The following is a 12,973-nucleotide window of genomic DNA, read 5'->3' as shown; positions in this document are numbered from 1 at the left end:
TTTTTTTTTTTTATTTCCCCAAGGTAGTGGCCGATTCTTTTTTTAAAAAAAATGGGGGAAAAATTGCTAGATAACATAGTAGACATATTGCTTAAATAATGATTGAATGAGGATTGAATGGGATGGAATTATCTGCCAAGGGAAAATAAGGAAATAAATTAAAGATGGAGAGTTGAAAATATTTAAATCATTTGAAGTGCTAAGGCCGAAAATTATAGTAGAAATAGAGGGGAAATATTTATTAATTATTGAATTTTCAATCTCTAGTGTTTTATCTACCCAATAAATATTTTAGTGAATTAAGAAATCAATTATTGGACTTTATTTACTACTTATCTCAAATTAATTAAAAAAATTCTTAAACTTTCTTTTACAATAAATTAACTTATTATTTATCTTAAATAAATTTTTTTTTTGGAAATGTTTTCTTAATATTAAATTTTATCTCTTTACTCCAACTCCGTTCCGGCCTCACTTATTTAACTGAAAAGCTAATAATTAACTATTGCATAAAATAATTAAATTTAAATACTCATGAAAAAATCATTTTAATTTAAATAATAGGAATTATGCATGGCTTATACGTAGTCTAATTTACGGGTTCCACAATAAAAGTTGTAAATAATTAAAATTAGTGTGTGATGATGTATGTAATGATGTATTTATTTTTGGATTATTTTCAAATAAATTCCATAAATAGGTTTTTCAATTTGTGAAGAAAATCACAATTGAGTAGAGAAAAATTTTTATAAAATACGTAATTTAATATATTTTAAGAGTTTGAAATTTTAATTTTTACCGTAAATTTTTTCTTTTAATCATTTTAATTTTTTTACATTTTATAGGCAAAATGTATTTCTGCTCACGTTAATGCAAATGCTATTTCACCTTGAGAAAGCAAAACCCTAGCTTGTACCCCTTCTCCGGTCGCTGCCTTCTCTACAGATTATCGATTTTTCAATCCAAACCATATTTAAATGTATGATTATTTAGATAGATGGAAAGCATGTGAGACAACCGTGTACTGAGCAAAATCTAGGTGGATTTAATGGCTAATTGAAGAAGCTATTACAGGAATGTTGGCTGCTATTGCCGTTGCTTCAAAATGCAGCAGAAGGTTTAATGCTTCCAATTTACGCAGTGAATTTTACGAAAATTTCTTGTACTCCGACGTGTATGGCTTCACTTGGCATCCACTTGTGAAGGGAATTCGGGGCTTCAGTTCTTTGCGAGGAACCAGCAATCTCCATTATATTGTGAGCTCACTTCGTCTTACACTTACGTTGTGAATTGCATTTTGCTGTATTTTTTGGATACTTTCTTTCTTTAATTATGAGCAGTTTTACTTTTAATGTAAAGTTAATTAATGGTGATCCAATTGTTATTGTATGAATTCACGTAGTTATTAAAAAATCTTGTATGAGTTGAAGTTAACTGTCTTGACTTCCGATATATACAAGAATATTGAGATTGGATATGTTATCTTTTGAAAGCTCAAGAAATAATATATTAATAGAAGAGTCTTTCTTTTTTGTCAAAGTCTTTGTCAATCGAATCTCATAAGGAATGGCTGTGTTTCCAATACAGAGTTACATGAAGAAAAGCTTGATTAGAGTAAGTCGGATTGGGCCATTCAATGATTTTCTGAGAAGTTTGGTTGGCAATCGGTCATTAGCAACTAAAGTATCTCCTCTTGAAGTAAACACCGATGAAATCTTGAGTCAAATTCTTGCTGCTTTAGAGGATCCAAGTGTTTCAAAAGAAGAAACCTGCTTCAGCTATATAAAAGTGTTGTGCGTGGCCGGAAATCTTTCAGATGCTTTTAGGCTAATTCAGAGTTTACACAGTAAAAACATATTTTTCAGTCCTCATGCTTATGATTACCTTCTTCAATCTTCTGGCGTAAAGGATAATATTCACCTCTTGCCTGAAATTTTCAAGGATCTTGTGGTTTCATGTGGAAAAATAGGATTAACTTCATATCTCATCTTTGCTGGAGCTCTTGCAAAGCATAGTGATTCTACTGTGTTGCTGAAATTTGTTGAAGAAATCTCAGAAATGGAATTAGCGAGAAAAGATATAGTTTTGAACAGAGTTATTTTCGCCTTGGGTAAATGTGGACATGTTCAAAAGGCACTGTTGGTATTTAATCATATGAAGGGTTTGAATTGTAAACCAGACCTGGTCACGTATAATACCATTTTGACATTTTTGGGTAGGCTTGGTCGAGTAGATGAAATGCTACAAGAATTTAATTTTATGAAAACAGTACAAGTTATTCCAGATGTTGTCACATACAATACCATGTTAAACAGTTTACGAAAAATGGGTAGATTGGATTTGTGCTTAGCATATTTTAAGGAGATGAGTGAAAGAGGACTTCCACCTGATGAGTATTCTTTCAAAGCTTTGATTGAAATCCTAGGTAGATCAGGTAACATTCAAGAAGCCCTGAAAGTCTTTGATGATATGAAATGCAGGGGGATTTATCAATCAATTCACATCTACCGAGCTTTGATTTTCAGTTTAAAGAAGATGGGAATGATGTGGTTGGCTTTAAAATTCTCGAAGGAGATGAACGAATTCTCTCGAGATATTCCAAGAGATTTCAGCCATAAAAGTAGATAGTTTATGTATTTGAATTTTCGGTTATTTTTTCAGCAGTCTCAATGGTCTCAGAGACATATTCCCCTCGTTCTTGATGTGATATAGTGCAGACTGTGGAAAATTGCCTTGTTTTGAATGTGTACAAGGAAGTGACTTTTTGAAACATTGAAGATGATAAAATTTGATGTAAAATATTAATTAGCCAATGGTTTCTCGAGTAACCCTGTTGAGATTGACAAATTGCAGAGTTGATTATCAATCTTCTGTGACGAAACTTATCTTTGGGTCAATAGTGAAAAAATACGAACTTTTAAAATCTGAAAAGCAGCGGTGACAAAATTTTTCATGTAAAATTGACAATAGCTGAATGTTGAAGGCAGAAGACAGTAGCAATCGTTTCCTTCTGAATTGCATCATATTCTACTTGAGTCTCTTCCAAATATAAAGCGCCTTCCCCAGTCAGAGATCACCAGAATTCTTGTGCGCCAGCTCACAAGCTTACTGCATTATTATGAAGGAAAAAGGACCAGAAATAAGCGAAATGTGACAGGTACTGAATCTGTGTGAGACTGGAAAAGATTTACCTGGCATAGACAGAGTACCAGAGCCATTGGGTACTCTGACCTATTGAAACCCAGTCTCCTGGAAGCTGAGCTGCTGTCTGTTCTCCTCCCAATGGAGCAAATTGCCCGAAATGTTTGTACCTTTCGTTGAGCCAACCCATGGTTAATGGGCATCAAATTTATGAAGGAAACTAGCTTGTCTCGTTTATTTGAGATGGTAAAATTATTTTTAGGAAAAATAACTGATATATTTTGCTTATTCCTAAGGCAATAGTGTGCCCACTTATTTTGTGTTTCCCTTTCACTGTAATTACAGCAAAATCTTTGCATACCTGAATGGGTGGAAGCGATGTCTCCCGGTTCCTCTGAACCTCAATGGCCCTTCAGGATATTTCTCACACAATGTCATCCTATTGAAACAGTCAGCAAGATATGCCCCTTGTTGAGCGGCCACCTACAAACAAGGTAAAGTTTTCTTTTTCGGAAATTTTATCTTCTAATGCATCTAATGTGATGAAGTCGAAGGCACAAGTCTGATTTTTTATATGTTCCTTTTACCTGTGCCGTTGCTGGAAGATTTTTCATCTGAGAGTCTACTTCGGAAAGTGCTGACTTGAACTTTTCGATATCCAATTCAGCTTCCCCATGTGAGTTCTTAAGTAGATGAACAAAGTTCTTCAGCTGTTTTTTCTTGAGGTAAATTCCCACTTGGGGATACCTTTCACAGATGTCATTTATCACTTCCTTAAAATCTTCGACTTTGAGACTACCTGTGTTATTCGTGTCTGCCTTGCTGAAAATGGCTGAAATATCTTCCTGATAACAACTCAAACAAACATACAAATCTATTAATTTCAGACAAAATAAATGAATCTTGAATCACGAAAAATAACTCGTACCATGACACTACGTTGATTTATTGTTGCACAATCACCTAGAGCGTAGATGCTATCACACGCTTCGACTCGCAGCCATTCATCGGTCGCTAAGATTCGTCTGTTTGTCTGCCCCTCCCAAGACATATATACATTGTGAGGTTTGGTAAAAGTCTTTAACAATTGCATGGTAGGTATAATACAACTAGCAAAGATTAAAAGAAGAACCAAACCTGTCCGATTTGCTTCATAAAATCCATGATAACCGGCCTCGTTCCTATCCCAGTTGACCATACAACCATCCCATAAGGGATCGACACAGATTGTCCAGTTGCTCTCTCCTTAGTACATATTTCTGTTTCGGTTACCTTCGTAACCATTGAACCGGTTTTCACATCGATACCATCCCTCTGGAACTTATCTTCAGCAAATGCTGTTATTCTTTTGTCAAACCTACGAAGATTCAAGTTACTGTAAGAAAGAAAAACTACTCCAACACCGGATGACTCGTTAGCTTGTGATACATAGAGTGACATAATTTGTAATCATGCTAACATGTTCAAAATGTGATCTCCAGCTTCAAGAAGTGTAATTTTGACATGATCCTTGAGAGTTGGATATAGTTTGGCCAAATCCTCGATCACGAAGTCGTGAAGCTCTGCTGCAAACTCGACCCCTGTCGGGCCCCCTCCCACGACAACAAAATGCAGTATCCTTTTCCTTTCTTTTTCACTTATGGTCGGAAGGCTTGCCCTCTCGAAACAATCGATCACCGATCTGCGAATTCTCTGGGCATCTTCTATTTCCTACAAAAAGAAGAGAAAATAAACTACTATTTTAGCAAGATTTGATATTTTGTTGACTGTAATGTGGAATATATTAACGAATCTTGAGCTATTTTACTCTTGCTAATTTATCTTAAAAAAATGAAGATAAACTTAATTTAAGTTACCTTGAGAAAGTGTGCATGTTCCACAACACCGGGAGTGTTAAATGTATTAGCTCGAGCACCCATAGCTATCACAAGATAATCATAGTCCACTGCAAATTCTTCGCTCCCCCCTAAGTTAGTTTCTTGGCCCGATCGGCAGTACACTTTCTTGTTTTGTGTATCAATTTTGTGGCATTCAGCTTCCTTGAATTGAACATCAAACTTTTTCTGCCATTTGTGACCAACAAGTTTTTAATCGAAAATCGCAAAATCAAATCACCTAAACTAAAAAAATCTGAATTCGTGCTATTCGAGATTGTCTAGCGTCTATCCTAACAGGGTCACCCGGTTCTATCTCTGGTCAAGTGGGGTGGACGGATGCCCCTACTTCTTTAAATTATGATGTATTAGCCAATGATTTAAGTTATGAAACATTTACTTTAAAAAAAAAAAACTAGCCAGATGTATATTACTATAAACTTGTGTACACCCTACATGATGGATTTCTTTCTAACATTTAATGTGTCCGAACATTTAGCGAAGGCAGAAACCTGATTCATAAAAACTTTTCTAAGCCACAATCGGCAGGTGGATGCTCACCTTTCGGACGATGTTACGGATCGGTTCGACAATGCTTCGTGCTTCGACAGTGCCATTGGTAACACTGGGTAGCAGAGGAGTGAATGCGAAATAGTTGCGCGGGGATACGATCTGAACATCGTAGTTCGGATCTTTCAAGCTCTTGAGAAAGCTAGTGCCAGCCCAACCAGTGCCAAGAACAACCACTTTCTTCCTCTTAATATCATCACCAAATGCAGTATTAGTCCTGAATGGGCTGCTATCTGAGTAGGCCAGCAACCCTCCTCCACCACTGCAGTATTAACAATATTTCAAACAAGACGGCATGCACAATTGTAACTATTCAATTATGCAAGAAAAAAGACTAAAATTCAATACCTATAAATTTTCTTTTTTTTAAAAAAAAAAAGCAACCATTTTCGTTCCGTATATCGCTATCGGCTTTGATTCGTATAGCCATTGGCTGGATTCAGGTGGAGCAACATCAACGTGATTTTGTACACATTTTTGGGATTAATTTGCATACATATTCTTACATTTTGTAAATCGATTATTCGAAATTCGAAACAGCATGAAAAACATGAATTTCATGGAAAAAATTACCTGACAGTAAAAACAAGAAGCAGCTTGGAGAGACGAGGGTTGCCGTAATAAGCCTTGGAGAACCTATGATAAAAACCGAAGCCACTCATTGTGTACGTATATGTGTGTTCCCTGTTAAATCAACTCTACTTCTTCTGTATATATTTATATTATTATTTCTGACCTTAAATACATTTATGCATGAATTAATTAATTAATATATTCATTAATTAACGTGAAAATTGGATGTTTTTATTGCAAGGAAAAAAAAATAGAGCCGCGAGGCCAATGGAGTAGGGGTCAAGTAATAACTGACTCGTCGCGGTTTGTGAGGAGGGATCTCCCCTTTGGTCGGGGAGAGTTCTGAACCGCAAAAGGGTCGAATTGTATGGTCACGTCTAATTCGGTAAAATGACAATATTTTTAGAATGTATATTTTCACTTATATTCTTTTCAAAATAAAATAAAAAAATAAATCTAATATGACATGGTCTCCCTGATTTAAATTTATGAGACGAGTTGACTTGATTTATATTTGTTAGAATAAATGTCAAGCGAGCCAACTTGTGGCGCTAGCTTTGTTGACTTTTATGTAAAAATACTCTTTATTTTAATCATATTTTATGCTTTTATCCAATTATGATATTTACATTTACTTTATTCGTATACTAATTCAAACTGCATAGCTAAAGTCTTTGAATCTACAATAAGTACCATGAGGTCCATCTCTCAACGTAAGATCATGAAATTAATTAGGAAGTATAATGTATATTCTAAACAGGTTCTTATTCGATTCAACAGCTTAAAATAAGTATAAAGGTTGTTCGAGCTTGAGACTAACATCTGTGATATAAACGTTATGTTTCATTGGCAATGGCATGTAGATGTCCGTTCATACAGATGATTGATCAGTTGATGATGCACTGAAAAACTTTCCCTCAAACTTTCCAAGTGGTTATCACTTATTGAGTGGAATGGTCTGCGGTTGTGGTTGTATATCATTAGTCTTTAGACTTGAGACAACGTGGAGGCTTGGCGTACTAGCATGTACTTTGACTCGTTTACCGACTCCACTGAGGGTTATTAGGTGGCGATGTTGGGTTTAGTTTCGAAATACGAAGGAGCTAATGTATTGTAATCGGTGATTCACTGCTCACCTTTGAGTGAAGATATCTTATGTGATCTGATAAAATAATAGTTTAGTAATATCTGACAAGAGTAAGATATGTGTATTTTGGAAACGTGTTTCCTCAGTTGCACATATCATGTCACTATTACTATTCAAAGATACATTACATCATTATTGAATTCATATACAACTCTTGATATACCAATGATTACAAATTCGATCGGGGTATATAAGTTGAAGGTACTGTACTGTACGTTAACCATAACTTAATGTTCTTGTAAGCACTATCAATGATATCTAGAAAATCATGGGGAGATGCTACTAAACGCTCTTACCATGATCTAATGAGCGCAATCAGAATTGAGTTATGACGTTCTTGATCAATAGATTGATGAAAAGAATGAAACTAATTAGGGTAAGCCCGAATAAGAACATATGTTTGTGAACCCATGGCTAACTGCATCCATAAATCATTGTGGATTATACAAGTATTGGATTCTGTGTTCTTGTTGAGATAGTTGAATTCAAGGATTTGAATTTGATGACTATAGTTTGATTGATATCAACAGATTGCTTATAAAGGAGTTTATGATTAGATTCCATGTAATGGAAGTTTTGGAATTTAGCTTAACTGTTAATTAAGTGAAGAGAGTGCAACTGTCTGTTTTAGTGAAGGAGTTCACAAAATTGGCAGCTGCCAAAAATGTGTCAGTGAAAAATTTCTTCCTTCGAAATTTTCATTTTTCATAATGTGAACGAGATTTATACCATATATCAACACATCGGCATTGTCTAATCATCGATCGAGGTTATAATCCATTCTCAATTATTTATTTAGTAAATTTAAAATAAAATAATTAAATAATAAAAATTACTAATAGTGACTACTAAGTATAAGATTCTCATTAAATATTCTAGAGAGGTCTATAATTAATTAACTGATTAAATAATTGAATAATGGTTATTTAATTATACGATATCATGTATTAACAAAAGTTTATAATTATTTAATTAATCATAGTATTATCAAAAGTTGAAAATACAACATGAGAACATGACACATCCATAGATTATATGATAGGATTGGAGAATCCTAATACAACTCTAACTAGTAGGAGTCATAGTTAAATCATAAAACCTAGTAGAGTTTTGAAAAATAAATAAATTAGAATACTAATAAGATTCTAACTTAAGTTGATAATTATTTAATTAATCATGATATTATCAAAAGATGAAAATATAACATGGGATCATGACTCATCCATGGATAAAATGACAGTACTGGAGAACCCTAATACAACTCTAATTAGCAGGAGTCCTAGTTTGATCATNCAGGATACCGCTGAAATTTGAAAATTTAAAACTAGATGGATCAAATGAAAATAGTGTTGCAATTTTTTTGTTTCAAATAACCTTCGGCACAATTATGATGTAGTGGACATTTTCTGAAAATTTTAATGAAAAACTACATCAAGCTCATAATGTTATAGTTGACACCTTAAATGATGTATTTATTGTTCAGTTAAGTCCTCAGGATATTTCTCAGTGAAAGTATAAATCTTGTCAATGTTGAACTATTTAAAATTATCTTTTGGATCCAAAGCAGAGCTAAGTATTAGAAGTTCTATTGTCACATCACTGAATCTAGAGTTTAATTCTTTCAATAAAAAATTTATTGGAACATTAAATCTATCATAATGAAAGCGATTCTCAATTTTAATGATTTCTTTTTGTCGACTAGAATGTTTATAATGAGAACTCATCTCCAGCATATCAACATCCAATCTTATGCAAAATGATTTGACATACAAAATAAGAATATCAAAACAATTATTTCTCAATGTTAGGAGAAGTGTTTTAGTCGTAGAGACCAAATCCATTGCATTTATGATATCAATAGATTTTTGTTGCAAGGTACGACAAAGCAAATTTGTGATCTCCCATAATTTTATGCATCAAATGCAAAATAAAATTAAATCAAAAGAGTTCATCACTATAAAGGAACCACCACCTTCCCCACGCATCGAAGTAGAGGAACAATAAGTGATAATGTTTTCAAGAACAATAAGAGTTGCGTCATACATATTTATAATGGTGCAAATAGAATCCAAATGGGAGCTCCAACGAGTAGTTCGTGCTCGATGCAAAGTACCAAATCTGATTAGCTCCTCTCCCAGTCTTGCCTTCACCAACAACAACAGAGAATACAATTTCATTAACTTGAGCATATTGTAACTCGCCATTGCGATTTGAATTAGATGAACAAGATTGACAATAATCGTCATATTTGAAAAGAAAAGACATATAAAGATGTCCTTTTCATCCACTATAACTAATGCTAGCCGGAGTCGATGGGCAAAACTATGGACATATTATGCATATGGGCAATCTTTAAGAAATAAACCTTGCAATCTATTAAAAGTACCACACATGTTTCTAGCACCATCATACCCTTGATCTCACGTATTATGAATTTTTAGATTATATCTTGTGAGGCCATCATATATTTCTTTCTTGAGTGTTGCAACTGTGTTGTCACGAACATGACCAATTTGGAAAAAAACGCTCTCACAATTTGTTCTTCGTTAGATACATCCTTTGCTTCATCCACAAAAATACAAAACTTAGAATTTCCGATTTCATCACATTAATTTCCTACTATGTTACCAATAAAATGTATGCTTTAACATCTCAATGAAATTACAACAATTTTGGGAATATGAAGATTCATCAAGACTTCTTGAAAAATGTGCTTGCAAACTAAGACAATGGACACACTCAATTGTTGCTGCAAGCCTTAATCGATTTTTTTAAATTTGTAAGATTATCGATTCACAAATTTATCTATATGTCGAGTTACATTCATCAAATCAATAAAACATTTTGAAAGCTGAGTTAAACTTCCCATGTGAGACATAAAGACACTTTTGCTCCATCATTAACTCGTTTCCAATTTCTAAACCATTCCACTGTAAAGGTAGATTGTTGTGATTCACTTAATTTAAAAAGATAGCACAAAAAAAATATTGCATCCTTCAAAGCAGAGTACTCTAACCATGGAAACTTTTAAAAACAAATCGACGACATTGCTTTCCTGATTCAGATCATGGGTATTCCGAAAATTTAGGTTGTTATGACCCTATTTTGATATAAGCTCATCTAATTTTATCACGATGATTAACATGATGTCGCCACATTGAAATACACAATCCAAGATCCCATGCAAGGTATGTTTCATTAAACTCAACTCTTTCAGATTTAGAAAGTGGTTCGGGCTCCTAGTTAGGAATGGAAGCATTTGACTGGCTCCTCTCGGATGATAAAGGTTTATCAATTCTTGTATTAAAGAATTATAGAATGTTGCTTCTTCTCTTTCTCTTTTGATTTGACATTAAAAAAAAAACCTAATACAAACAAAGTACTAAATTGATATTGTTGGAATATTTAGTTTTGATGTTTGGTAAAAATATCACTACTGAATTCGAGCAGAAACTGAAATCAGTAACATAACTCATCGCAAGACCAAATTGATATCCAGTGTAAAAAATCAACCTACAAAATTGATTAAGGGACTTATGATTTAATTCAAATCGACAGGCTGTCACTTTAAACAAGATCGTTACAAGGACTTTATCGATCATTGATTAAGGATCAGAACCTAAAGTAATACAAATTTTTGTTTATACCGATCGATATTAAGGATCAGAGTGACAGTCTCTATCAGAAGTCAACTGATACCGAAAAAGATGATGAATCGGCAACAAGTACATTTGAAATCATGAACGAATATTTTTTGTACAAGTTACCATTGAAGATTGGGACTATATATGGGATTAGTTGAACTAGCCAGAGACAAGAATCCTCCAATGAAAACAATGCCAAATCTCTTTGAAAAATATTACAAAAAGTCAGATTAAAGAATAAGCACACACTAATTCGTTATTTATCTGATCATATCAAGGATCATATTGGTGCACAAAATTCTTCTATTTAGTTCACATAACCTGTGAGCAAGGAACTCTACTGATCTAAGTCTTCATTTTCAGTTTTACTAAGAATTTCAATTAGGCAGTCTTAAGTCTTAACAGAAGTGGGTAATTTCAAATCACTTGTAATTACCAAAGTATTTTAGTACAAATGAAAGATCCAATAATTTTAACTTTAAAATTTAAATAAATACTAAGGAATTTTTTTAATAAACATTTTATTCTAACTTCAAAACCATCCAACATAAAAACTAATATTAAAAAATCTTAAATGCATAAAATCCATAAATCATCACACACAAAATCGTATGTCAATTTTAAAATAATCCAAACACTAAAATTCAAATTAAAGCATAAAATTTCTAATAAAATAATCCTCAAAATATTTACTTTAAAACTTTAAATCTTAATCTAATGCAGAAAATAAAAGTCTCTCGAGAGTGTACTGCCGGACCCGATGTACTCAAGCGTCAGTGCCTCCCTCAAAATCATCCTCACCTGCGACCATCCAAATCTAGTGAGTGTAATGACTCAACACGTTTTAACCATAAATGTTCCTGTCCCTACGTACTCTCTAAACCTCAATCCATCCATCGACTTGTGCTTAAACGACTCTTTTCTTAACCCTTAAACATCTCTCTATGACAGCGATATCCTTAGGAATCATAGTGTGTTGCCAAGACCATAAAAATGTTAAAACATTAAAATAAAAGTTCACACGATAAATAAATCGTCCCATATGATTTCATGCAAACAAAAAACATAAAGCACACATATTATGATTTGAATGGTGTAAAAAGAAGGGTTTAAAACGTGCCTTTGCGTTAAAAACTCTCGAATAGTCATAATCGTTGCAAGGAAGTCGGTGGGCGATCGGAGCGACGTTTCGATTGTTTCTTTTGCGTAAAAATGGCGTGAATAGATAGTGCTACGTATGATGGAGGATCGGTGATTGTTGGATCGAAGGAATCATGTAACGACCCGAAAATCAGATTACGTATAAGCCATGCATAATTGCTACTATTTAAATTAAAAATGAATTTTTATAAATATATGAAGTGTTTGGTTTATTTTAATAAATTTTAAGTCATGATTATTTATTTTAAAAGTAGATGTTTAGTTTATCTTTTCAGGATAAATACGCGAGGTCGGACCGGAGTTTGGAAATTAGAAATAAGATTAATAATAAGAAAAATATTCCTAAATTTAACTTAAGTCAAGGAATAATTTAATTTATAGAAAAAGAATGTTTTAGGATTTATTAAATTAATTGGAGTCAAGTTAGTAAATAAATTCTATTAGGTTCAATATTTAATTAAAGCTAAAATTAATATGTGTAAACAATTGAGGAGGAATTAATTTAAGCTTAATATATTTAAGAAATTAAACATAACATTTAAATACTTAAATTTTAAGTCAAGCATGCCATGCAATAATCTATCCTAAATTTAATGTGTAAATTCACTAAAATATATAATGATGGTGCTAAACTTTAAGCAATTAAAATACAAGATTTAAGCAATAAAATACCATGCAAATTAGTAATAATAATAAGTTTGGGTCCAACATTTAAAATAATTCAAAGGTTGATAACTCTCCATTCAAACCATTTCTAATTACAATTCATGGGGTATTCATTTCTCATTTTAAATTCTCCAATGGGTAGCAAATTTAAATGCAATAAAACACCTCATTTCTACTCAACCTATTAGACAAATAAA

At 33.0% G+C, this 12,973-nt stretch overlaps 2 protein-coding genes across 7 annotated transcripts; one reads left to right on the top strand and one right to left on the bottom strand.

Moving 5' to 3' along the window:
- Positions 1-833: 833 nt before the first annotated feature.
- Positions 834-3,948, top strand: LOC140979394 (uncharacterized). Of its 2 annotated transcripts, XM_073444771.1 has the most exons (4): positions 834-1,256; positions 1,588-3,387; positions 3,487-3,635; positions 3,747-3,948. In XM_073444771.1, the coding sequence occupies exons 1-2, from the start codon at positions 1,077-1,079 to the stop codon at positions 2,626-2,628; spliced, it is 1,221 nt and encodes a 406-aa protein (XP_073300872.1). In that variant the 5' UTR covers positions 834-1,076; the 3' UTR covers positions 2,629-3,387; positions 3,487-3,635; positions 3,747-3,948. The 2 variants fall into 2 exon arrangements, with proteins under 2 accessions (XP_073300872.1, XP_073300873.1); XM_073444772.1 differs by lacking the exon at positions 834-1,256 and having other exon boundaries at positions 1,314-3,387.
- Positions 1,142-6,331, bottom strand: LOC140979393 (external alternative NAD(P)H-ubiquinone oxidoreductase B4, mitochondrial-like). 5 transcript variants are annotated; one of them, XR_012175728.1, is made up of 10 exons: positions 6,159-6,331; positions 5,577-5,847; positions 4,998-5,204; positions 4,601-4,851; positions 4,279-4,498; positions 4,070-4,174; positions 3,729-3,986; positions 3,501-3,624; positions 3,192-3,462; positions 2,982-3,108 (listed from the first exon to the last, which is right to left on the bottom strand). XR_012175728.1 is itself a non-coding variant. In XM_073444766.1 (10 exons), exons 1-10 carry the CDS (start codon positions 6,245-6,247, stop codon positions 3,021-3,023), a joined length of 1,731 nt encoding a protein of 576 aa, XP_073300867.1. In that variant the 5' UTR covers positions 6,248-6,331; the 3' UTR covers positions 2,982-3,020. The 5 variants fall into 5 exon arrangements, 4 of the variants coding, with proteins under 4 accessions (XP_073300870.1, XP_073300867.1, XP_073300868.1 ...); XM_073444766.1 differs by having other exon boundaries at positions 3,192-3,311; positions 3,503-3,624; XM_073444769.1 differs by lacking the exons at positions 2,982-3,108; positions 3,192-3,462 and adding an exon at positions 1,142-1,265 and having other exon boundaries at positions 3,485-3,624.
- Positions 6,332-12,973: the final 6,642 nt, after the last annotated feature.

This window comes from Primulina huaijiensis, chromosome 6 (assembly GCF_012295235.1).
Source record: "Primulina huaijiensis isolate GDHJ02 chromosome 6, ASM1229523v2, whole genome shotgun sequence".
Taxonomy (NCBI): domain Eukaryota; kingdom Viridiplantae; phylum Streptophyta; class Magnoliopsida; order Lamiales; family Gesneriaceae; genus Primulina; species Primulina huaijiensis.
The sequence above is the reverse complement of the archived record's forward strand: the minus strand, read 5'-3'. Positions and strand labels throughout refer to the sequence as shown.

Excerpts from the sequence above, each read along its gene's own strand:
- LOC140979393 (XM_073444766.1), bottom strand. The coding sequence starts at position 6,247 with ATGAGTGGCTTCGGTTTTTATCATAGGTTCTCCAAGGCTTATTACGGC. Across the intron at positions 4,852-4,997 it reads AACATGCACACTTTCTCAAG|GAAATAGAAGATGCCCAGAG; the intron begins GTAACTTAAATT and ends TTCTTTTTGTAG. Across the intron at positions 3,625-3,728 it reads ATCTTCCAGCAACGGCACAG|GTGGCCGCTCAACAAGGGGC; the intron begins GTAAAAGGAACA and ends CCTTGTTTGTAG.
- LOC140979394 (XM_073444771.1), top strand. The coding sequence starts at position 1,077 with ATGTTGGCTGCTATTGCCGTTGCTTCAAAATGCAGCAGAAGGTTTAAT. Across the intron at positions 1,257-1,587 it reads CCAGCAATCTCCATTATATT|AGTTACATGAAGAAAAGCTT; the intron begins GTGAGCTCACTT and ends TTTCCAATACAG.